The sequence below is a fragment of the Camelus bactrianus genome, chromosome 18, assembly GCF_048773025.1.
Source record: "Camelus bactrianus isolate YW-2024 breed Bactrian camel chromosome 18, ASM4877302v1, whole genome shotgun sequence".
Lineage (NCBI taxonomy): Eukaryota > Metazoa > Chordata > Mammalia > Artiodactyla > Camelidae > Camelus > Camelus bactrianus.
In genome coordinates, this window is record NC_133556.1 from 4,546,581 (window position 1) to 4,570,692 (window position 24,112).

Here is a 24,112-nt window from a genome sequence, read left to right on the forward strand (position 1 = left end):
GTTTTGTCTGTAGTTCAGTTCTCAAAGCTCTGGTGCACTGTTTCGGGTCACATATACCCTGAGCAGCTGCGGGGTGGTAAGCTGGGAGCTTGTAAACAACTTGATGGGGTCCCTTTCCTGAGCTCCCCCTCCCCTTGGGGTCCCTGGTACTGCCAGTGTCTCGGGCCTTCTCTCTGCGGTCCTCCGGCCAGAGAGCCGGGATTCGGGTCACCATACTGCACCGCACAGCTGCACTGTGGGTGGACAGAGAGGGATCACAGCTCCTCCCCCAGGTGGGGAGGAAGCTCACCCTCCTCAGAATTCGGGTGCCTGCCACCCGATTACTGCTAGCCCAGGATCGCTTGGGCTGGGTCAGTGCTCTGCGGGGTTGGTGGCCTTTGACTTCCAGTTCTCCACCCTGCCTGCTCCGTTTCCTTCCCGGAGGCTTCCTGAAGCCCCTCTGTGCATCTCCCCGGGATTTAGAGCCGTTCGAGGGGAGAGATGGGGCTCGAGCCCGGGCCCACCTTCCCCAGCACCGGACGCCCCGGGTCACCACTGATGAACCAGTGCCCCGTGGGCTCCCCAGAGCAGGCGTTGGCTGACAGGAACTTGTGTTCGGCTTTTCAGGAGACCCCAACCAAGGAGCTGGGCCCCTGCGGAGGAGAAGCACGCGGGCCTGAGTTGGGCGGCCCGGCGCCGACGTCAGGTTCCCCCTACCTGAGCAGGTGCATGAATTCTGAAAGTTCAACTGATGAAGAAGGTATTTCACCCCTTGGGCATGTTTAAAAAGAAGCTAAAAGGTGCAATGTGAAGTGTTTTGAGTATCAGTTCACACATCACTCCCAGTGGCCCTGGGACCCCGGGAGCAGCTCCGCCATCTGCGCCCCAAGGCAGTGCTTGGCCCCGCAGAACACACTGCTTGGGCTCTCTGGTCTTTGTGGTGAAGTCATCAAAGGAGAGTCATTTTTATTTTTTACTTCCAGGTGGAGGCTTTGAATGGGACGATGACTTCTCCCCAGACCCTTTTATGTCCAAGACAACAAGTAACCTTCTTAGCTCTAAACCTTCCCTTCAAACCTCCAAGTACTTCTCGCCGCCGCCGCCACCCCGGAGCGCCGAGCAGAGCTGGCCCCACGCGTCCTACTCCAGGTTCTCCATCTCCCCTGCCAGCATCGCCAGCTTCTCTCTCACACACCTCACAGACTCGGACATTGAGCAGGGAGGTGAGAGGATGCGGGTGCCGGGGGTGGGCGGCAGTCTGGGAGGCCTTCTCCTCTGGGCTGACGGTGCGTTCGTCTGGTGCCTTCCTGGGGTTTGCTGAGAAGGTTGCAAAACCCTTCATGAAGTGCTCCCCGCCTTACCAGTGTGCTCTCTGGGCCACATCCCCATGCTCAGGCTTTCTCCCTGCCCTGCTGGGCCAGCTGGCCCGGGGCTAGAACTTGCCCTGGGGTTGCTCCCCCCGGCCCCTTTGTCACTCTGTTTCCCTTTTTGCTCTTAGCTGCCCACCCCCAAATCTGCTTCTGTTCCCCAGACAGAAGCAGCTTTGCAGAATGCTTGTGCTCTGAATAACACTTGGCCTTGACTTGGGGCTTAAGCCCAAATACACTCTGCCCCTTCTCTGGGAATGTTGATTTTGCCATTAAGTCCTGGTCTTCGTGTGACACCAGGAGGCCTGGGGGACAGGTGACAGGCAGGGCACATTTGAAGTCATAGTATCTGAACACATGGATCCTTTTTTTCCCCATAACTAGATTTGAAGATAAACGTTAACAGGTACACTTTTTGATGTGGAGTTTGCAGGCCAAATAGTAACTGTGAAGTAGAAAGAGATTTTATTTGTGTTTGTGCTGTTTAATTGCCGATTAGATAACGCCCATTACCCAGGGACCTGTTGGGGCAGAGGTGTTGGGGGCAGAGCTGGGCTTCTCCTGTGCCCGGAGCACTGACACCGCAGCAGCGTGTGAGCCGAGCAGGTGTGCTGGCCGGAGAGCCCGGCAGGTGCTGCTCCTGCGGGAAGCGGCCGGCGGCTCTGGCAGGTGGCCACTAGCCCCTGCTGGTTTCAGTTCCTTTTTCTACAGTGGGAATCAGCTGCCAAGCACACTATTTTTATCTGTGATGATCGTTTTAAAAGCCCAGCTTTGCTTGCTCTCTCCTAACCAGGAAGCAGTGAAGACGGAGAGAAAGATTAGGTGACGCAGAGGCACCTCAGACCCGGCTGCTCCCCCGCAGCGGCGTTCCCGGTACCCGCCGACTGGCGGCCCCCTACTCCGTGGCTGCTGATCCTGGACGGGAAGAAGGACCCAGGAGGCCAGAGGGAGTGGTGCAGTGGGCCGGCCGGAGGCGTGGTCCCGTCCAGCTGGTCTAGTGCAGCTTGCTGCCTTTGCCCTGCGCCCCCGGCCACTCCCACCCACCGGCAGGGTCTGCGATTCCGTCCTCACGGAGTGTGAGCCTGTCCTGCGTAGGGGGACCTGTCGGCTCCGGGTTGTTCCTGGTTCCCACGTGGGGTGTTCTCCGCGGCCACACCTGTGCATCCATCCTGTCTGTGCACGGGGCCCTGAGGACCACAGTGGGAATTGGCACCAGTGAGCCATATTTATTATTTTTAAAGAAATCACTAATTGCTTTCTGTAATTGCACTGTGGATAAATGTTCTAAGAGTCTCTCATATTGTACAGAATCGTAAATTATTCAAGGAGAAATAAGGCAGGTCAAGCTGGTGCTATCCACTAGTTTGATTTTTTTTCTTCTGTTTTATAGTTTGTTTGCTCTGCATGGTACTTGTAAAGCTTAAATATTTTGAGTGTTATGCCGTCTTTAGAATTGTTGGAATTGTACATATGGTACTCTTTCGTAAATGATAAATGATTCTGAATGTTAGCGTTTTATGTTCTTACAGGAAATATTTTTGATGAGTCCAAAAAGACTGCTCTGTTTTGTTGACTGAAACACATTTGTGTCTCTTCTCTATAAGGTGGTTTCCCTGTTGCAAATGAGGCTTCTCTGAGGAGCTGAGGGTTTTGCAGCCCATCCGTGTGATTCTCCCACCCACCCCTCCCCCAACTTTTTAGAAACCCTTTTGGTAAAAATTGACAGGTGGTTCCCTGAGCCCAGCTGTGGTCAGAGTGCCCAGTCCCCCACCCTCTCCCCGGGGACCCACGTCCTGCTGCGCGGGTCCTGCTGCATGGGTCGGGGGTCTGCCAGCTGAGCAGGGCCCCGAGTCGCTGCCCCTCAGAGCTGGCCCTTCTGCTTGGTTTGGAGGCATAGCCTTGGTGGCCTCGGGGTCCTTGGGTTGTAGCTTCTTTCTCCAGGATGGTGGAGAACTGAGCGTAGAAGCTGCCCCACGGGGGGCTGTGGGCGCCAGGACGGTTTGAGTTCACGCTGTTTGTGCAGTTCAGGTGTTGAGCTGCCGAGAGTCTCTGGAGCTGAGTTGTCCCCTCAGACCCACTCCGGGTCCCATCCCGTCCGAATGCAGCTGGTCCCTGTAACTGAGGAGATGCACTACATCCCACAGCTGTGAGGGGGACAGGGGGCAGCGGCGGGGCCTCCGCAGCCAGCCACGGCCTCCTGGCTGGGGCCTTGGGCAGCCTGAGTGGCCGTTGCACCCAAATGCTGCGCTGCACTGACACCCCCACTTTTGCATTAAGCACCAAGTTCACCCCTTGCTCTGAAAGGCCCGCACGTGTCCAGTGCAGCTGTAATGTTGGCAGGAACCGGGTACTGATGATAAAAAGCTGACCTCGACCCGCTGTGGTCCTCAGGTAGACAGCGTGGCTGTGCTGTGCGCACTGGGCAGGGCCTCGGGCCTGGGTCCCCACACGCTGGCCTCTTGTCCCAGCTGCCTTCCGGTGCTGATCTGCTTTCCTGACTCCAGCGGGACCCTGGGAGATGCCAGGCCCAGGCTGGGGCCACGGGATGGGAGTCACGGGAACCGGGTCCCAGAGGCAGAGGGGTGCGCTTGTCACAGTTTACATTGTAGATTGTGCCCTTTGTTGTCAGTCTGGCTCACTACCGTTTTGTACTAGCAATAACTTTCCAGAGCAAGAAGATTCCAAACGGAAGGAGCGCCTCTGACCCTCCCCAGGTGTGAGCACAGAGCACTGCAGAGCTGGCCTCTGGCGTGCGTGTGGGAAACACAGTTCACAGGGCATTAGGAGGGGGTTTTGCCAAAACTGTCATTAACTCTGAATTTCTTGCTGTGGAGACTTCTGAGGTTTCTGAATTTTTATATCTAACTACCGGTCTTGGTTGGGAGAGAAACGAGAGGCAGTTAATACTAGTTTTTTCAAATTACAGTTGCAAGGAGTTCAGATTTAATGACTGAAATCATGCAGATCCATAGAATAGATAGTCTTCATATACAGTGAGCCCAGGATGCATTTATTGATGTTTTGGGGCTGTACATTTTTCACTATGATTAAGGAGATTTTAACAACATAATTCCCATTTTAATTTATTTTGAGGTTTGTATCACTCATAATTAATTGCCAAAAACATTTTCTACATGGAGTAGGGGTGGGGTGGGGTGGGGCAGTAGGTCTTAGTGTGGTGTTGCATGGTCGGGGAGATTTTATATTTGTAATAAACATGTGAATTAACATGTTGTTTTGAAATCTCAAGCAATACACAGGCAATTACGTAGATTAAAATTTTCAGCCCATTTTGGAAATACCAGCATGTGCTTTGTTGTTTGATTCTTTTTACTCAGTTGGTTTTACCAGTAGTAGGTTTTCCGACCGTACTTGTCCTAATAAATTATGCAAAGAAATCAGTGGCATTCTCTAGCTAACGCAGGTGAGGTTCATAGTACCTGGTTCACAGTGCTGTTTCCTGGCCTCCTTTGGGATCTGTCTTACTTTGGTGGAGTTTACGTATCTTAAATCCCACAGTAAAAATAATCTGACCTTCATTTCCTTCCTAGCTAGATGTTAATTTGTGTTATCAAAGGACTCGGTCATAAGGCAGAGAAACATAGAAAAAGTGCTCCCCAGATCCTTCTGAAACTTGGACTGTGTGTCTGGGTACGAAGCCATTCATCTTAAGGGTGAAGACGCTCCAGGAAGCTGAATGGAAAGCAGCACCTGTCCTGTTTTTAAATGTACAGGCGATTCTTTCTACAGAAGTGGGTCCATCTAAGAAAAGTCTTTGTATGTCTTGCTGCCGTAAAACGCCTTTCAAAACCTCTTCCTTTTATCAGCACTTTCCGTAGGGTGTTTGTAGGGCTAATGATTCACTGCACGTCTGTCTTGCGGGCCCAGGCGCAAGGGAGGTGGCTCCTGGTTTTACTCCACTCAGCCCATCATCGTCTGAAAATTCCAGAAGAGAACCAAGTGTTAGGCTGCAGATGCTGGGCTTCAGTTATGAGGGGCTTCAAAATATCAGCCTTATGAGAAGTAGCCTTAAAATAAGAATGCGTGTACACAGTTACCTGAGATTTAAATCTCAAAAAACAATATTCCGAAGTAGTCATGGGATTGGCTCGAGTTTGGGCTCTCAAAAGGGAAGATTCTCTTTAGTATATAAAGAAATTCTTAAAAGATGCGTTGACAGTATTGAATCACCAACAACCTGTTATTTGAATGGCTGGAACATGGTGAGGTTGTTCAAGTTGGCACAGACCTAGGTAGATCTTCATAACGGACCGCTGTGTGTATCCACTGCTTCATTCCAGCTGCAGACAAGGACCCCTGGGGCCGTCACAACTCGAAGGTTTCCCTGTTGTGCTCACACAGTTGTAAGAGGTTCACGGCAATATAACAGTTAATGAACTTTCAGTTTAAATTGTGTACATTTTTAAATTGTAAGATTTTTACTGTATATTGATGCATAGTGTGATTCAATAAATTGCTTGTAATTTAAAAACTATTGAATATTCAAAATAAATATAGTTATATATTTATAAACTCTGCTGCTGCATTTATTCTGTGTTTCTTCCTCCACTGGGTAAGGCCGGGGGTGGGTGGCCTGGCACTGCCCTGCTGTGGGTGCTTGCAGCCTGCAGCGCTGGGTCACCACCTCACCGCCCCGGTCTCTAGAGATTGGATGCCCTTTTCCATGACAGACCTCAGTCCCCCACTCTCCTGAGAACACAAAGGTATGTAAAACTAGCATGCAGTGTTTGTGCTGCCGTAAAATGCATCTGTAATTACGCCTTTGCGCTTACTGATGAATTTCAGAGGCGTTTAAATTTCTAAGACCAAGCCAATAAGAAGCGCCAAGCCAAGAGGCTAATCAGCTCAAAACCAGCCTTCTGTGCCCCGAGTGGCCCGTCCTTGCTCTCCTGGTGTGAGCTGCCAAGAACGCAGTTAACAGCCTCCCTGTACCAAAACGGGCCTGGCCCCACCTCAGGTTACACAAACTGCGGAGTGACCCTCAGGGAGAGATGGAGGAGGCCTGTGCACCTCTATCCAGAGAGCCCAAGGCGAGGGCAGCGCTGACCCTGGCCGGGCCTGCGGGGCACAAATGGGAGGGAGCCGCTGTGCTTCCCATCAGCCCCTAAGAACCTCGGGGCCAGTTGCTGCTTTTAACACATTTTAGTGCGCCGGTCAAAGGTGAGAAAACAGGCGGGAGGCGTTTAAGTAAAGCAGGTGGGTGGCAGCAAGTTTTGAGCCCAAGCTTCTACCTCCCACCCTTGGAGACTTCCTAGAACCGATGGCCAGTTATTTCCCGGTGCCCCGCCTACAGACCGCCGACCAGGTGCTCCGCAGGGCAGGGCTCCGCCCACTCGCACCCGGCCCGGCGCGGGCGGCGTGGTGGGAGCGCTTTCCAACCTCCGGTGCTGCGGGGTGAGGGCGCGGGGGTGCCTGGCCGACTGTTCGTCGGAGGTGTGGCCTCTGCCCGTTTGAGAACAAGTATTACTACAAAACAGCTTTTCCACGAACTCTTCCGACCTTGGCTCGGTGTTCTGAGCCTTAACCCCCAGGCCAGGTGCGGCCCCGGGACTTCCCCTCCGCGCCGGCGGGCTCGCAGAGAGGCCTCAGCCTGCCAGTCCTTGGAACGGCGGAACGGGCTCCAGGGCCTGAGCTCCGCCGGCGGGGAGGCGGCCTGGGGGACCTTCGCGAGCCGGGAGTCGGCCACGGATCCCCGCCTGCAGGTGCGCCCGTACCCCGCCGCGGTGCAGGGACACGCGAACTTTGGCCCCGCCCCGGCCCCGCCCCGCGGGCTTATTTACATGAGGCCGCCGCCCCGCCCGCAGCGCCTAAAGCGACGTGTCCTTGTCCCCCGTGGACAGCCCCAGCGCGTGCGGCCACGGACCTCAGGTAACGGCGGTGGGGGTGCGGGTGTGGCCGCGGGGAGAGCACTGAGTGGCGGAGGACAGGACTGAGTGGTATCTGGAGGGAGACCTGGGTGGGGGATCCAGGTCTGGAGCCCTGGCCGCGGCCATACTCGTGGTGGGCCTGGAGACTGCTGCTGGCTCTAGACACTGTCCACCTCTGACCTGCGACAGCTGCCTCATGTCCACAGCTATTCTGGCACCAGTGTTGTCCCTGCATGTGTGACATCCAGTGGGGCAGGACGGTGAGAGTGGTGGCTGGAGTTGGTTCCTGTCCATCCAGGCAAACAGGAGACAGTGAGGCCTCGGGCAGAGGGGCTGCCTGGACTAGGTTGGGGCCACATCTCTGGGTAGTCTCAGCAAAGCGTCAAAGGCCACCTAAGCTCAGGGAGCATTCAGGCTGTACTGAGGGACATGGGGCCAGAGAAGGGTCCAGGGGTCAATGCTTGTCACCCAGAGGGAGAAGGGCCCACCAGATCAGGGAAAGGTCTAAGGGGTCAGTGTGAGGTCAAACAGGCACAGGGAGGGGCGTCAGCTCAGGGCCCCGTGTGTGAACGGGAAGGACCCTGGGGTCACTGTGCACCAAGTTGCCACTGGGCAGCGAGGAGGCTCCAGGGACAGCTATCCTGAGCGTCCACTGGCTGTCCCAAGTGTCCACTGACCTGCCGAGTGACGGCGGGGTGGCCTGTGTTCTGGATTTCAGCTCCGAAGGCCCGCCCCCAGAGCTATCACCCCCAGGACAACCAGTCTGGAGCCATGAAGACTAAGAACCGGCCACCCCGGCGCCGGGTGCCCCCACAGGACGCAGAGGCCGCCCCAGGGGAGCGGAGGCCCGACAGGCTGCAGCCGGGCTCCGGACCGGAGCCGACGAAGGGTCTGCGGAGCCGGACGGCGCGGGCGCAGGGGGCGCGGGCAGAGGGCGGGCGCAGGCGGCTGGGGCCGGGGGGCCGGCGGGAGAGCAGCGTCCAGCGGCGGCTGGAGAGCAACGAGCGCGAGCGGCAGCGCATGCACAAGCTGAACAACGCCTTCCAGGCTCTGCGTGAGGTCATCCCACACGTGCGGGCCGACAAGAAGCTTTCCAAGATCGAGACGCTCACGCTGGCCAAGAACTACATCAAGTCGCTGACCGCCACCATCCTGACCATGTCCAGCGGCCGCCTCCCGGGCCTGGATGGGCCCGGCCCCAAGCTCTACCAGCACTACCAGCAGCAGCAGGCAGCCGGGGGCGGGCTCGGGGACTCCGAGGCCCAGCCTGAGGGCCACCTGCAGAAATACTCCACGCAGATCCACAGCTTCCGAGAGGGCTCCTAGTGCCCCTGCGTCACCGGCCGCCTGGCCTGCGCATCGGGCCCTTGGCTCTCTGCCACGCAGCTCCGTTTTCCCTGCAGGCGCAGCCGCCTCCCCAGGCACCACCTGGCCCCCAGAGACAAGACCAGTGAGTAGCCTGATGGAGGCTGTGGCTCTGGGCAGCCTGCGGCCCAGACCTCATCAAGGTCCCAGGATCTGCTTTAATTTAATTGGCTAGGCAGGAGCTGGCTGGCCCTTGTAACTAAATTCTCTTCACTCTTGGCTCCCTCCTGAGGCGAGGGGAGAGTCCAGGAAAAGGTTTGCTTGGGTAAGTTCCCCAGTTACTGATGAGGCCGAGGCCCAGGGAGGGACCTCCCCCCATCTGCATCATAGCCCCCTCATTCGGGGTAAACTGAGGCACGGAGCAGAGAACACCCACGGCCTCAAGGTGGGAGTGGCTGAGCAGAGGTGGTTGGAGCATCTAGCCCAGCATCCGTCAGAAGTCCTAATCAGAGCCCCTCAGATTGATTCTAAAGGGACCTTTTTGGCGAGAGGGGCTGGGTGGGGTCTTTGCTCCCTCCTCTCAGGTGGGGGCTCCTGACTGTGGAGGGTCTGAGCCGGGTCCAAGGGTCTGAGGCCTGGTACTGAGGGTGTTGGAGACACGGCTGGGCAGATTGGGGAGAGAGGCCCTGGTTTCCCAGAGCAGTCAGGGTTCTCCTGAGGGGAGATGGTCTGTTTCCGGGCCTCTCTCCGGGTCCCACCCAGGTCTGGTGCTCACTGTCGTATGTGTGGTCATATAAGTGGCAGAGGATGGTCTGACAGGCCTTCAGGATGTTCTTGGGTCCTGGTTGGATTTGGGGGCCCTGCAGGGCTCTCAGTGGGGAGGAGCCTGGGGTGGCAGGAGCTCCCCTCCCCCACCGGGTGCTGCCCCTTAAAGGTGGACTGGGCAGCTTGGCAGGTCCCAGCCGCCTTGGGCCACGCTTCCTTCTGTGGTGTTCCTGTCCCACTGGTTCTGACAGGCTTGGTGACTTTGCTCTCAACCCTGCTGGCAGCTTCCCTCCCTTGTCCACCTGCCCACAGCCAATAGGGGGAGGGGAGAGGGCCCTTGGCAGCCTCAGGCAGAAGTGACAGGGACTTCGGAGAGGGTGGAGTTGGCCTGGCACATGGGGCCAGGCCTGCCGGAGCCCAGATCTGTCCCAGAGCCTGCCCGCTCTGGGCACTGCGGGTGGGGGCTGAGCCCGGCCCGGAGTGGGGCTGCCACAGCCGAAGGCCCATTCCCGCTGCATAGCTGCCCCCTCCCAGCCCTGGCAGTCCCAGCCCCAGCCACTTAACGCACCACCAGGCTCTGGCCACATCGAGGGCTGTGGGTGGCACCTGTGGAAACAGCCATCAGGTGCTTCAGTCCCAACTCTCCACGTTAGACACCAGCTGGACACCACCCCATCCCCTACTTCCCCCACCCCACCCCTCGCCACTAGGCCCCAGTGCTAGGCAGGCCCCCATCATCCCAGCCGTCCTTCAGCGTGAGTCAGGGGGTGCTCCTAGCCTGCCCTCCAGGGGTGGCCACTCGAGAAGGTCAGGGGTCGGAACCCCACCAATGGGAGCTGAGGTTGAGGGTGACTCCGAGCTTGGGACAGATGGGGCCCTCGCCTGCCCTGCTGGGGGTGGTCTGCCGGCTGGAACACAGGAGTGGGGAGGCCTGCAAACCTGGCGGCTCCTGTTCCTGCTGCGCTGAGGCCAGAGCAGGGCTCAGTGTATCCCTGAACTTGCAAAGGAGCTGACAAACTGAAAGCACGGGGGTGGGGGTGCCAGCAGTGGCTCTGTCCAGGAGACCATGCCTGGTGACCGGGGGCCTGTGGGTCACCACCTTGCAAGATGACAGCCTTTGTGGCTCTTTCTCTCTGTCCCAAACTGGCACCTGCACCCCTCTGCTCCCCAAAGGGTCACCTGGGCCCAGATGTCCATTTCTTCTCCACCTGCACGGCCTGTAGACCTTAAAGGGCCCAGGCCAGGTTCTGGGTGTTAATATGGGGGGATGATAAGGGACAAGGGGACAGGCCTGGTGACAGGCTGAGGCGCCTGCTGCCGGGTCTGCTTTGTCCACCCTCGTCTTGGACTCCAAGCCTGGCTGGTTGGTTCCATCCTGCCTGGCCCTCCCAAGCTCTGTGTTTCCTAAAGTCAGAGACTCGCACTCTGAGCCTGGCCGCCTCTCGGACATGTGGGGCCGCGGACTAGCCTGCAGACCGGACCTGCGCCCGTGTGAGCCGTGACCTCGGGGGTGGGACCCCCACAGACCGCACAGAGACGCCAGAGCTGCGACTTTTCTGCCTGGGAAAACCTACCTGGAACTGAACGGCCAGTGCCCCCGCTGTAATTGTGGTGAAAAGTTTTCTTAAATGACCCAAATTTGCTTTTATTTTTCCTAGTGGCCTCTTCAAAATACTAATGAAACCAAAATAAAAGATTTCCTGGCAATTGCCACTTCTGCCCCACACTCCAGTGGGAACTGCATTTTAATCATAACGTAGCAATAAAGACTGTTGCATCCTTGACACTCTGGCGTAAGATTTTATTGAATAAAACATCTGAGGAATCAAGATGGTTTGGTGATGCTGAGCAGGCAAACAGCCAGTGCTCAGCAAGGAGGGGACACGGTCGCCCTGGAGAAAGGGTGGGGTGAAACCAGCTACAGGCTGCGAGTCACAGCAGAAACCATTAATGCCCACTCGGAGAAAACCTGACAACGACCTGAGTGTAAACAGGCGGGAGGGTGTCCTGGCCCTTCACCCGATTCACCTGGGCACTGCCCCCAGACTCACGCCTCCTGGTCCCGCCTCCAGGAGACACAGCGAACACGGAGGTCACCGGCTCCCTCCAGTGCCCCTTGGGAAGGGACTCCAAGGGCAACCTCCTTAGAGTCAAACACCACATAGCAAAAAAGTGCATAACTGGGCCCTCCTGGTGGGAATAGCGGGGAAGCTGGTGGTGGCAGCTTGTTCCAGCTCAAAATGAGCAGAGACCGCCAGCCGCCGGCTCTGATGACCCCTGGGGCAAAGTGCCTGGTTGTAGGAAGCAGACTCAAGACTTCACCAAACGGGCCCTTTTCCGGATAAAAAGCAGCAGAGAAACTGCCCGCTGGGAGCGGGACAGCGTGGCAGGTGCTTGCCACCCACCTGGCTGGGCAGGGCTCTTGCCTCTGGTGCACGGCTCTGCTTGGCTCGGCTCTGCTCTGCTCGGGGCTGCAGCCACTGCACCCTTCTCAGCCCGTCTCCACCGCCCAGGCCACCTGCTGCAACACGGTCAGGCGTCGGAGCCCCCGGCCCCCAACCATGTCTGGGGAAGGGCTGGCTGAGGGCTGATGACAGTGATTCTGTACTTGGACAGCTTCGCCCAGCCACTGACCACCCCTCCGTCCTTTGTCCACCCCGGGGGGCCCGGCCCACCTGGGGAAGAAGACGCCCCTCCTCAGCATTTATTTCCGGACTTCCAGCCCCTTCCCTAACTTCTGAAATGAAACCCCATTTGTAAGAGCTGCTCTGAGACCCAGTCACGGCCTGGGGCAAAGCAGCCCCGAGCCTCATGGCCGCTCTTCTTTGAGGGGCAGGGCCCGATGCTGTGCAGGGACTCTGGGGCTCACGCCTATGAGGCTCCTTTGTGGGCTCTGCTTTCCTGGGGGCAGCTTCCTGGAAGGCTCCAGGCTCCAGGTTCCCAACTCAGACAGGCAGGAGGCAGAGGGGGAAGGGACGAGCAGGAGAGGCCGGGGGAAGGGCCCCCACCCCACACCACAGTCCTCCTCACAGCCGGGAACTCAAGGTGTCCACAGAGCTTCACTTTTCTGGGCTGTTTCCACCAGTGCCTCTGAGGTGGCCATGATCTCAGGCCGGGTTCCCTCCAAAGTCTCAGAGTCTGGAGTCTGGGCCTGGAGACACCCCTTCCGGTGTCCACAGTCAGCACAGGAACGGCTCACGACAGGAGGGCGCACATGTCAACCTTGGGCCTTCAAACCCGGCACCATGCCAGCTTCTGGGTGAGGGGAGCCAGCCTCAGCAGCAGACAGGGCCCAAGGTCTCCTGGGGGCCACCAGCCACCTTCAAGGGCTCGCTGGGGAGGCTCTGCTCCCCGCTCTGTCTGCTGGGTGTCTCCTGGGACGAGCTCCTGGGGGCCCTGGTGGCATTGGCCCGGACAGAGAGGTGATCCCAGCCCCCCTGGAAGGAAAAATCGGAGTCACCTGGGACCACCAGGCGTCCAGGGGCTCTGCCCGGGGCCTCCCATCAGGTCCCCACCGAGACAGCCCTTGGCCTGGAGCCCTAAGCCTGCACCGCTGCCCCATGCCCGGCCCTGCTCACCCCGATGCCGTAGTCCCAGCCCCGCCCCTTGGGCTCATGGGGCTGCACGCCTGTGCGGTGACATACGGTTCCCCGGCTCAGGCTGCGACTTCCCTGGACTTTGTTGGCGATGACCCAGACCTGGAACGCAGACCCCTTGAAGGTCTGGCCCCCCCACCACAGGGGGACCATGGGGACAGCAGCGGGGGAGACCAGAGCAGAACCCGGATCGCCCTGAGTCCCTGACCCCGGAGCCAGCATCCAACCTCCACCCCCATCTCCCCAAACCTGGTCCAGGGGCCCCACGGACACGCGGCGCACGTTGTTGGACACGTGCTCCCAGCTGGATCCCTGCGGGTAACTGGGCGTGACCCCCTGGCGGTACCACAGGTTCCCTAGGAGAGAATGGCAAATGCCGTGAGGCTCTGAGCCCCGGGACCTGGCTCAGGGTCTGCAAGGCCCGGAGATCTGAACGCACTGCCTGGGGCTCTCGCCGACCCAGCTCTGCCATTGCCCCTCCCTCCACCTGGCTTCATTGCTGCCCCCGTGCTGGGCTGGCATCCTTGTCTTCTTTTTACGCGTGAGAAACTGAGAACAAGGAATTCTTTAAAGAAATAGAGACCAGGTCTGGAATAAAAGGCCTGGGTTCCAGGCCCAAGTCCGCCCTTTCCTGGCCTTGCTCCTCTGTGACAGCCACAGACCAGGAAGGGGCACCCACAGAGCCTGCCTGAGGTGGCGGGGGTGGTCAGGGATGGCCCAGCCAGGCAGATGGCCTCTGCCAAACCCGGCTGTGGGCTCCCAAGTCACAGGCCTGGGTGGCACCTTCCGGAAGATGCTCCCAGGGCAGGCCTCACCACGCAGTGTCACCCCGGCCTCGGTACTGTGCCCTCTGCCCAAGGCCCAGGCAGACCTGGGCACCTGGGGCGGGCTGGTGCCCCACATCCGGCATGACTTGGGGGAGGGGCCTATTTGGAGGCTGACCTCGGGCTGGCGGCCTCTCGTGGGGCTTGCGAAAGTCTCCTGTCAGGCACCTGGGGTGGGCAAGGGTCTTATCCCACTGGGACGCTAACCCAAACCCACCCTGGTGACCACGGGGGATCAGAAACCACTTGCCGTTTTCATCCAAGGCAAACACTGCGGTGTGCCCCACGGACACCTGTGTCAATCTCTGTTTGGGAGGAGATGGGATGTGGTACCAGCAATCACCTGTGACGGGAGATTGGGTTTGGGATCCAACCCGGAAACACCAAACCTGTCACCCAGGTGCCCCTGGAGCACGTGGTCCCCTCTGCAGCTTGCAGGGCTGGGAGGGTGCAGCTGGCCTCTGTCCCCAGGCCAGCTGGACCACATGTGCAAGCAGACCCAGTGGGGGCCGACCCGTGCCCTGCCCGGGGCCCTCCTGAGGCCGTGGCAGCTTCAGATGGTGGGTCCAGAGGGACTGAATCCGGAACAGGGAGAGGAAGGGGCCTGGCCAAATACGTGGTGAAGAGCCAGCCTCGGGGCCACTGTGCAATGCGCCACCTCTCTGTCCAGACCTCCGGCCAAGAACAAGCCAGCACGGCCAGGAGGGCGGCCAGGGCAGACGCTGTGGATGGGCCGCGTGGGGAGCCCCAGGCCTGTCCCCAGGGTGTCGAGGACAGGAAAGGGCAGCCCCACCGCCAAGGCACTGCACCCCCCCAACACCGTTGGTCCCAGTGCAGGAGGCCAGCCTCGGGGGGGGGAGCCCAGCTTGGTCCCCGCGCCTGGTCCACAGGTGGTGCTCAGTAAGTGTTTGCTGAACTAAACGGAAAATCATGAGTGCCATCAACCAGCTTCCTGGGAAGCGGAGACACCTGCACCTTCACTTGGCCTGGCCCAGCTGCCTCTTGGCCCCTGTCACAACTCCGCGGTGGCAGGTAGGCATCCTCCCGAGGGGTGGCACTCACCAGCCGGCTGGGAGGGGGACACGGAGCCGCGGTAGAAGGCGGACCCGTCCCTTGCCACGGCCCACACCTGGTAGCAGGCCCCAATGGAGACGGAGGCGAAGGGCTGGTCGGTGCCAACATGCAGCCAGGAGGAGCCCTGGGGGCAGGGGAGGGGCACTCAGGGCCTGCCCAGACCCGGGAGCTGGCGGCTCCCGACACCCACCTCAGTCTCAGTCCCAACTGCCCACAGGGCCTGAAGACCCCCTTGGGCCACATGCGGTGCCCACAAGTCCCAGGGACCATCCTGGGCAGGCCAGGGAGGCCTGAGCCCAGCCTGACTCCACTAAAGGGTCCTATTTTGGGAAGAATCCACTAGGGCCCCAAGAGGGCTGGCAGAATGGGTGGGCCCGGCACCCATGGAAACAAGGTGCTTACAGCAGGGTTGAGCTCGGACACGCCCAGACGGCACAGCACGTCCCCCTTGTCACTGACGGCCCAGAGCGCGATGCTGGGCCCACTCCCGTTGGCGCCAGGGCTCTCCGGGATGATGGACACATCTCCGAGGGCGATGGGGGCCACCTCCAGCCAGGGCCCGCTGGTCACCAGCTTGCATTTTCTGCTGGGCAGAGAGAGAGCAGAGTCCCGGGCACCCTGATGCTAAGTGAGCCTCAGGGCCACCTGTGCTGGACAGAAGGGAGCTGCCAGGCCCTAGGCCCTGGGCCCTGGGGAGGGGGTCGACGAGCCCGCGAGCACCAGGGGGGCACCAGCCTCCACACCCTCCGCCTCTGCCCTGCCCCCACCCCCGGCCAGGCCTCCCCTCCCCTCCCGTCCTGCGGGTCCTCTGACAAGCAGAGCCTGCCAATGACATTTCTCTTATTTGTTCTTGAAAACAAACTCTTCAGAAACAGCACTGGGAGCCCGAGGGCACTTCCTGGGCTGACATTTACTTTGATCCTGGGCTCTCCTCCCCTGAAACCTCCCCTTCTCTCCACAGGAACTGAGGTCCAGGCAGGGAGGTCCGGCCCAGGCCACACCCCGCCCCCTGTACCTCCCTCCATACCTGGCCCAGCACCTCCTCCTGACAAAATCCTTCATGGTTTTGTACCCGTGGTAGGAGCTGTAAGAGGAAGAAGCAGAAATTGAGACCATTTTGTGGAAGTTTCTGGAAAGTGACATTCTCTCTGCATGCATTACAGAGCTTGGTGTGAGCTGTGGAGTGGGCTCAGGGCAGCAGGTAACCGCAGGACACCATCCCCCTCCTCAGATTTCTCTAGCTCTGTCTGGGCCTCCCAGGGGCCAGGGCCTCCCGGGGGCTGGGGTCTCCCTGGGGCAGGGACCTCGGTGGGGCCAGGATATAGCCATTTCTAGCTAAGGGTCCTCTGAGCCCTCCCTACTCCAGGCCCCATCAGAGCTCTTCTGGGGAGCAGTCGGGCTCGGGGCCTGAGGCTGAAGGGGAGGACCCGTCCAGGAGCCCCCATGAGCCTAGGTCTGCTCAGAAGCTGTGGCCCGGGCCCCGGCCTGGGCCCTGGCTTGGACTCTGCCCTCCATCTGGACGTGACTCGTGTTCCATGAAGGGCCCACCCTGCTGATACCGTGCACCCGATGCCAGGGCCCCCATCTTTGCTGGCTTGTCCCCTACCCTTCCTTTTATAGAAGGTCCCAACACACTGGGTCTCCTGCCTCCCAGGGTGGCCTGGCCTCACTCCATGTCGCCCCTCCACCCTGACACCCTCCCTGGTGTTGGGAGACCCCTGCCCATCACCTGGGGCCTGGCCAAGAGTCCCCCAAAACCACCCTGACTCTGGCACCCAAGTCACCTCAGGCTTCCTTGAGCCCCCAGCGCAAGGCACCAGATTCCCTGGCCTCCCAGAACCCATGCCCAGCACAGCGCAGGCACACCTGGGTGCCAAGGGGCTGTGCGCTCCTCCCTCAGCCCACCCCCGCCGGCCAGGTGTGTGGGCTCAGCCTCACCTGGGCCCCCCACGCCTCTCCAGCGGAGGCGGGCACACAGGGGCCTGCTCCTCGGTGCTTGTGGAGGCCGGAGATGCCCAGGGCTGCGGGGCAGGGGGCAGGGGCTCTGCTGGCTGACCAGGCCTGCAGCTCGGGGCCCCCACCCCGAGGCCCCCTCCCCCTACAGACAGAGATACTTACGCAGGGAAGTCACTGGCGTACTGCCACCCCTCCTGGTCAGTGCCCCCAGAAACGCTGAAATCCACGAACCAGTCAGAAACCTGGGGGAGGGGCGGGTCAGCGCGGGGCCTCCCCCTTCTGCAGCCCCCCCCGCCCCCCACCCGGAGCTCACCCAGGTCCACTGCAGGGATGGGGGCTTCGTGCTGGTCTTGGTGCACTCCTGCAGCCCCGTGGCGTCACTCCACATGTACCGGTCGGTGGGCAGACCCCTGCGGAGGACAACGGGGTGAGGTGAGGGGTGAGGTGACGCCAGAGAGAGGAGGCAACAGGCCTGCCCCGCCCAAGCGCCTGGGACATTTGCATCTCCGGAGGGGTGAGGGGCGGACCCAGAAGTGCCCAGGGATGGGGACGGCCACTGGCTGACCCACATCACGCAGGCCCGGCCTACAAGCACAGCCAGGCCTCCCACACGAGGGCTGTGGCAAGTTGTGTGGTCCGGGACCCCTCCCCTCTTTCTCTTGTGACCTGAAAAGACACGAAGCCCTAACCCCAGTACCTGGGAGTGTGACCTTATTTGGAAATAGAGTCTTTGCAGACGATCAAATTGAGATGAGACCATCTCTGGGGTGAAGGGGCCTAACCGTCCTTATGGAGAAGGGACACTTGAACCCAGGTTTCCCAAATTGGGGAGACGACGTGAAGACACACGGAGAAGGACATGTGACAACGGGAGTGACGCTGCCACCAGCCGAGGGAGTCCCAAGGCCACTGGAAGCCAGGAGCAAGGCCAGAAAAGATCCTCGCTCACAGCCCTCAGAAGGCAGCGACCCCGCTGACACCTGCTCTCAGGCCTCGCGGCCTCCCCGCTGTTTGAGCCGCTCGGCCCGTGGGGTTTTGTCACAGTGGCTCTTGCTGACCGATACACTCGCGGCAAGCTCCGGGTGGCCATGGCCCTGGGGCGGCTGCCCTCTCTGTGTGGGCTGGGGAGCCCGGGCTGCCTTCCCTCTTCCAAGGACCAAGCAGGGAGTGAGGAGGACGGGGAGATGAAGCGCGCCAGCCTCCCATGTGGACCCTAGCTACTCACAGCCGATTCGGAAACTTCCAGAACACCCGTAGGCAACATGTATCAGCTGCCTTAGAAGAGCTCAAATCCTGATTTACTGGGGTGAACAGAGAGAGTCACAAATATTTACACACAAGGAAATCCTTTAACGACAGGGAAAGGTCACCCGCGGTCTACACGTCCGAGACTGAGGAGAGAGGTCAGAGAGGCCGGGCCCACCCTCAGGGACTGAGCTGGGAGGCCAGCACAGGGCATCTTTATGTGCCTGACTCTGCCCCCCTCCCGCCGGCACACGCCCATACGCAGCAACGGGCCGGAGGACGTGGACCAGAACGCTAATAGCGGTTACTCTCTCTGGTTGGTGTGATTCGAGTTGATCCTTCACGTTATTTGGTATTTGTTCTTTCCATCAATTTTGAAAGACCCACAAAAGGAAATTTAAAAGTTTGTGCCATTTATCATACACCAAAAATGTGAAATACCATTTATAAAAAATGTCAAGACCGCTATAGAGAAAATCACAAGACCTTATTAAGTGGAAATTAAAGATCTACATAAATGGAGGTATAAATTGTGTCCAGATTTTGAAGATTTAGGATTGTGACGTAAGGTTTCTACCCAAATCAACACAGATCCAAAGCCATCCTGACCAAGACCCCAGTGCCTTTTGAAGACTGCCTCTGAAACTCATCTAGAAATGATCCTGGAATAGCTAAAGCTGGATGAAGAAGATGAGAGGCTTTGACAGCCAGCCATGACAACTTCCCATAGAGGGGTGGCAGCTGGAACAGCACAAGGATGCCCAGTGGCACACGGAAGAGAAGGGCTTGGGAAGAGCCACTGCCCACGTGGACACTTAAGACAAAGGTGGCCATTGTGATGCAATGGGGAAGGACAGTCTTTTCAAAAAAATGGTGTGGGTCCCTGGACAGTGAAAACCCAACAGCACCTGACCCCTACCAAATGGGACTATATAACAGAGGGTTCAGGCCGGGGGCAGGGGGCCTCTAGATCTAACTGGACAAGACAGAGAAATAAACAAACCATGACCCTCAGGCCTGTTTTGACACAGCCTACAAGCTGAGGGTGGTTTTTACATTTTAAAATGGTTGGGAAAAAATCAAAAGAAGTATAATGCTTCGGGACATGTGAAAATTCTATGCAGTTCAAATTTGTGTGCAGGTATAATGTCTTATTGGGCCACAGTGATGCTGATTTGTTCATATGCTTTTTTCAGGCAACAGCTGCAGAGTGTGTCGTGGTGAGAGGGGCCCTAGGGCCCAGGACACCTGAACCATTTACTGTCTGGTCCTTTATAGAAAAAGTTTGCTGACTGCTGTTCCAGAGATGGGAGTTTACCCCAGGGTTAATGAGATTTCTCAAGAGAATTTTTTAAAGGCCCTAACTTTATGTAAAAAAACAGGATGAGCAAGAGGACTACATTTAATAATTAAAAGTCATCACTAACAGGGTGAGAAGCAAGCTGCAGAACAGGAGACGTAACAAAGGGCTCACACCTTCATATGTAAAGAGCACTAGCAAATCAAGAAACAGAGATCATCCAAGCAAAACACAGGACAGGGACCTGAAGGAGCATTTCACAAAGGAGGGCATCCAAGTGCCAGTACATGTATGAAATGTGCTCGGCCTCGTTAACCCCCAGGACACAGAAGGTAGAAGAGGGAGATACTGCTGCACTCTCACTAACGTGGCTAAAACACAAGAAACCAGCAAAGACGTGGGGCATGCCCTGCCCGTGAGAGTGTGGACGGTACACCCACTGTGGAGAACTGGCTGTTCCAGCACCAACTGGGTGGACTGCAACACCAGTCTGTCCCCACAAGTTAAAGGGCACAGCCCCCACTTCAGACACCAGTCACACTGCATTTCTGGCTACAAATTCTGGGGTTCACATTACCTCCTAGATATTGCTGCAACCACTCAGGAAAGCTCCCTAATTAGGATCATAGTTTCCTTATAAAGGATATGAAACAGGGCCCATTGAAAGAAGAGAACCACAGTCAGGGTCTGGGAGGAGCCCCCGACACTGGGCTGGGATGAGTCTCAAGTTTGAGAACCACTGCTCTGGCCGGCCCAAAGCCTTCCAGTGGGCTCTAAAGGCTAAGAAATACCGCAAGTTGCTTACTTTCTAAAACAAACAAAATACCCCAGGACAGGGTAATGAAAAATATGTTTCTGTGCTGAGTGGGCAGAAAAGAAAAACTGCATATAGTTTAGATTTTATAGTGTCCCTGCTTCTGCCCTAAACCTAGCATATTGACTATTGCGTCCCTAAGCCTCACATTTGGAGAATGAAAATAATTTTGGTGGAGGCTACGGTAATTGGTGGAGTTTAAATTCAGCAAAACTTTAACAGAAACTTAAGTAACTACCGGCCACCCCCACCCAAAAAGCGCCAGAGGGCATGGGGAGGGGGTGGCAGTGTTCTATTTCTTGACCCGGGTAGTGATCACACTGAAGTTTGACTTGTGGTAACTCAATGATGTAAATAGAGCCGTATCTGTTACACATAGATTTACAGGTTATACATTTACACTTGTATTTATAGACACACAGACACATCTCACCACACACATGCATGTTTCATGCATTCTATGCATGTGACGTCTCTCAATGAGTTATAAACACGTGTTATACTTAAACGTTCAAGGAAAAAGTCCTGTAAGTGGTAAGATCCAGTTAGCTCCCCATCGGGGGCCGCACGCCAGCTCTCATGCTACGCGGGACGTGGCTGTGCCCCTCGGGCATGTTTCCGTGGGCGCCCGAGCCGCTCACCTGCTGGTGTAGCCGGTGACGGGGTTCCAGCGCTGGTTCTCATAGATGTAGACGCACTTGACGTCCGACTGTGTGTAGATGTTGCTGGTGCTCCTGGCCAGGCCTGCGGGGAGAGGAGGCTGCCAGACCCGCCCCTGCCCTCCGGGCACTCGGGCTTCTGCGTGAAGCACCCCGGGACCCGGAGAGTGGATGGGGAGGGTGGGTTTATCTCACAGGGGCTGGCCAGCTTGGGTTTCTCTTCTCTGGGAATATCCCGGGGTTGCACAACCTGGATGGACGAGCCTGCGGTGCACTGAACCCCCAGCTCCGTGCTTGGTGGCACCTCCTCCCCCATTCCCATCCCACTTACCTGGTGGTGGGCAGGTGAGAGGCCCACCCAGTCACTCCTGACTAACAAAGGTGCCTTGGACCACTCACATTACCCCTCTAAGCCCTACTTTCCTCATTTGGGAGATGGAGACTAAAGGTAATTCCTGCCTCACAAACGGAAGCTGTTAAGCCACCACAGACGTGCGTCCCTGTGGTCTTAGTGGACCACAGTTCTACAGGGTTAGCCCCCCTCATTGTGGGGCGTGTGAGCTGTGACATGGAATGTCCCACTTCAGCATTTGATTCTGCCTCCATTTACCAATAGAAGGCACAGGGACCCTGCCTCTTAGAACTCAGGGAGTCCACCTGGGTTCAGCAAGCTCTTGGCCCCTAAGGCACGACCCATCTAAAGGGGGGCTGGAATTCAGGCCTGGGAATCAGGAGACTGGGGTCCTACAGCTTCCCCAACTTCCCCTGAGGCCTCGTCTGTGAAATGAGGGCCCTGGAAGCTGTCTTTCTAGAATCCTCAGGGCATCTGGCACAGCTGTTGGGTGCCCAGAAGGTAGATCAGAAGCGAGGCCTGGTCTCTCGGCTCTCACACCTTGTGAGCTGGTCCCAGGACTTTGAAGGCTGGCAGTGGTGAAGGTCACCTGTCAGGCAGCTGTCAGCTGAGCGTCAACACTGAGGTGGCGACTCTGGCATGGGGCAGGGAAGCCAGCCGGGGTTGAGGGGGACAGCCCGGTAGGCGTGGCTCAGGGAGCGGGTCCTGCCACCCTCACCTTGGAAGCAGCCTCCGCCGTAGCCGCCCGTGTACACCCAGGCCGTGTGGTCGTAGCCAATGCCCCACACCACGCCCCGGCTGTTGGCCTCCACCAGCCGCAGGTGACCTCCCATCTGTCGCCAGAACCTGGAGGAGAGAGGAGGGTGGGGAGAAATGCATCTAGCAGGACTTTCCAGCCTTCTACCCCGCTTTGCCCCGTGGCCTCCCAGGGACCTCTGTTTCACTCATCTTCAGCCTCCAAATGATAGACTTTATTAAGGACAAGGGAACCTGCTTGGCTTTCCATCGGCTATTAATCAGCGAAGGCAGCTGAGAGCCACGCAGGAGATGGTCAGGCCCCTGCGGGCAGGGCTTCAGGAGCCCCTGATCCCTGGAGCTGGGCGGACAGGGTCCAGGTCAGTGGCCCAAGTTTCACCCTGCCCTGTGGGGCCAGGGTCGGCAGGTCACGGTAGAGCAGAATGAGCCCCTCCATGGGCCGGCAGACAGCAAAGATGTCAGTGACAGGCTGTGCGGTGACAGCATGGCCTCCTGGCTCACCCTCTTGCAGGCGGAGGCCCTGCAACTGCCCCCAAATGCGACTTGTCCAACTAGGCACCGGGCACACAGGGCCGCCAAAAGCAGACAAAGGTCAGACATCCACCTTCCCTCCCTTCCTGTGTGGGGCCTCCTGGCCTTTCCTATGCTCCTCTGGTCCTCATGGGCTCTGGGGACAGTGTCAGGACAGAATCAGGAACGCTGAGTCCTCTGCTGGGTCCCCTTCCACTTCCCCAACCAAAATGCCAGGCACCCCAGGACTCTGCTCACACTGGCCCCGACAGGTGGCCCCACTCCATCTTGTGATTTTAATGCTGCCTGCAGAGCCACGCCTGCCTCACCCCTCAGCACACAGTGAGGGTCCGTGTGCCCCCTGGGGACCGTTGCCAAATGGGCCCAGGAAGACTCGAAGCCTGGGAACCAGCCAGCCAGTGGGAACCCAGCTCGGGCGGGGTGGCCAGGCCCCAGCCCCATAGGGAATGCAGCCCACTCACATCTGGTCGCAGGGCAGCAGGCGCTCGGGGGCCTCCAGGTCCGGGCTGGGCTCGCTCACGAAGATGTCCCCCTTGCAGGTGACGGACCAGATGGCCTGCGGGGAGGGGCGGCCATGGACCCTCCGGCTCTCGCAGCAGGACAGGTTGAGCAGGGCAAGCTGACAGGGGCACGGGCTGGTCAGCGCTGGGAAGGGGTTGGCCAGCAGCCTGGCTGGGCAGCTCCCTGTCCCCGGGCTGAGGGACCCCGTCCACTCACCCAGTCGCTCATGTCCTGCTCGGTGGCGGCGGCCAGGCGCACAGGCCACCTCTGCTGCGTCCTCTCGGGGGTGTACAGGGCGAAGGAGTGCTTGGCCTCGTGCAGCATGGGGACCAGCGCCGTGACCTCGTTGAGGAACACGTGGACATACTGTTCACAGAGGCCAGGGGCACGGCTGTCACGGGCAGAGCAGGGGCCTGCGGGGCTGGGGGCACTGTGGGCCTCTGGGCAGAGCCCCCGCGTGGTGGATGGACAGGGCCGGCCTGGGGGCTCCTGATTCCAGATGTGGTCTCGGGGGCCCCCGAGGTTTGGTGCTCAGTGGGCAGGTTCCAGTGTGGAGGCCTCATTCGTGAGCAAAAGCCTTAGAGATGTTTTTGATGTTGACAAGGGCACTTAGAACCAGATGGACTGGGTTCAAGCCCCAGCCCCAGAGGGGTGGGCAGCTCGGCCTCCCCGAGCCTGATTTCTCCTCTGGAACACGAAGGCCTGTCAGCAGCTGGGAGTGAAGCTGGCACACACCTGCCCGCCACGGACCGGCCCGGGATGCCGCTACCATGGGCCAGCGCTCTGCAGACGCCGCACACGGTCCTGGGCCGAGCACCTTGGGGCCAGTGTCTCAGGGCCATCCCTGCACCCCCTCCTGTGGGCTCTCCTTCCCCAGACCTCCTACTGCTGCTCCTCCCCCTGTGGCGTCCCCCCACCTTCTTCTCCTCGTGGACCGCGTAGTAGATGAAGAGGATGCTGTCCCGAGCCCCGTCGTGCCCCATGAACTGCTCCAGGGCCACTCGGACGTCCACCCACTTGTGCGGTTTCCAGTCACACCACCACTGCAGGGCCCCCGTCTTCACCCACACCGACTGCGGCACAGACCCCAGGGGGCGAGGGGACAGAGTCACAACTGGGCCCCCAGATTCCAGCCCAGTTCCCAGCACCCCAGGGCCACCCTGGCCCCCAGTCCCTTCACTGCCTCACTGGGGGCTCCCT

The 24,112-nt window shown here is 58.7% G+C and overlaps 3 protein-coding genes across 12 annotated transcripts in view; 2 read left to right on the top strand and 1 right to left on the bottom strand.

The window, feature by feature from the left end:
• The window catches only part of LMTK2 (lemur tyrosine kinase 2), a 69,077-nt gene extending 63,198 nt beyond the window's left edge, over nt 1–5,879 (top strand). For all 3 annotated transcript variants that reach the window (XM_074345680.1, XM_074345679.1, XM_074345677.1), the window contains 3 exons: nt 607–739; nt 963–1,202; nt 2,140–5,879. In XM_074345680.1, coding sequence (XP_074201781.1) covers nt 607–739; nt 963–1,202; nt 2,140–2,168 — 402 coding nt within the window. In that variant the 3' untranslated portion in view covers nt 2,169–5,879. The remainder of the gene's footprint in view (nt 1–606; nt 740–962; nt 1,203–2,139) is intronic.
• An 852-nt stretch (nt 5,880–6,731) lies between these two features.
• On the top strand, nt 6,732–11,088 carry BHLHA15 (basic helix-loop-helix family member a15). Its single transcript, XM_010965631.3, has 2 exons — nt 6,732–7,235; nt 7,953–11,088. The coding sequence occupies exons 1-2, from the start codon at nt 7,148–7,150 to the stop codon at nt 8,558–8,560; spliced, it is 696 nt and encodes a 231-aa protein (XP_010963933.2). The 5' UTR covers nt 6,732–7,147; the 3' UTR covers nt 8,561–11,088.
• TECPR1 (tectonin beta-propeller repeat containing 1) overlaps nt 11,085–24,112 on the bottom strand; it is a 28,305-nt gene continuing 15,277 nt past the window's right edge. For 2 of the 8 annotated variants that reach the window (XM_074345685.1, XM_074345681.1), the window contains 13 exons: nt 23,830–23,985; nt 23,129–23,278; nt 22,873–23,030; nt 21,843–21,970; nt 20,755–20,857; nt 17,068–17,164; nt 16,917–16,996; nt 15,826–15,882; nt 15,201–15,384; nt 14,787–14,922; nt 13,975–14,067; nt 12,883–13,256; nt 11,085–12,741 (listed from right to left, as the gene is read on the bottom strand). In XM_074345685.1, the coding sequence (XP_074201786.1) occupies nt 12,580–12,741; nt 12,883–13,256; nt 13,975–14,067; nt 14,787–14,922; nt 15,201–15,384; nt 15,826–15,882; nt 16,917–16,996; nt 17,068–17,164; nt 20,755–20,857; nt 21,843–21,970; nt 22,873–23,030; nt 23,129–23,278; nt 23,830–23,985 (1,878 nt within the window). In that variant the 3' untranslated portion in view covers nt 11,085–12,579. The remainder of the gene's footprint in view (nt 12,742–12,882; nt 13,257–13,974; nt 14,068–14,786; nt 14,923–15,200; nt 15,385–15,825; nt 15,883–16,916; nt 16,997–17,067; nt 17,165–20,754; nt 20,858–21,842; nt 21,971–22,872; nt 23,031–23,128; nt 23,279–23,829; nt 23,986–24,112) is intronic. The other 6 variants (XM_074345687.1, XM_074345686.1, XM_074345683.1 and 3 more) reach the window with 6 other exon arrangements.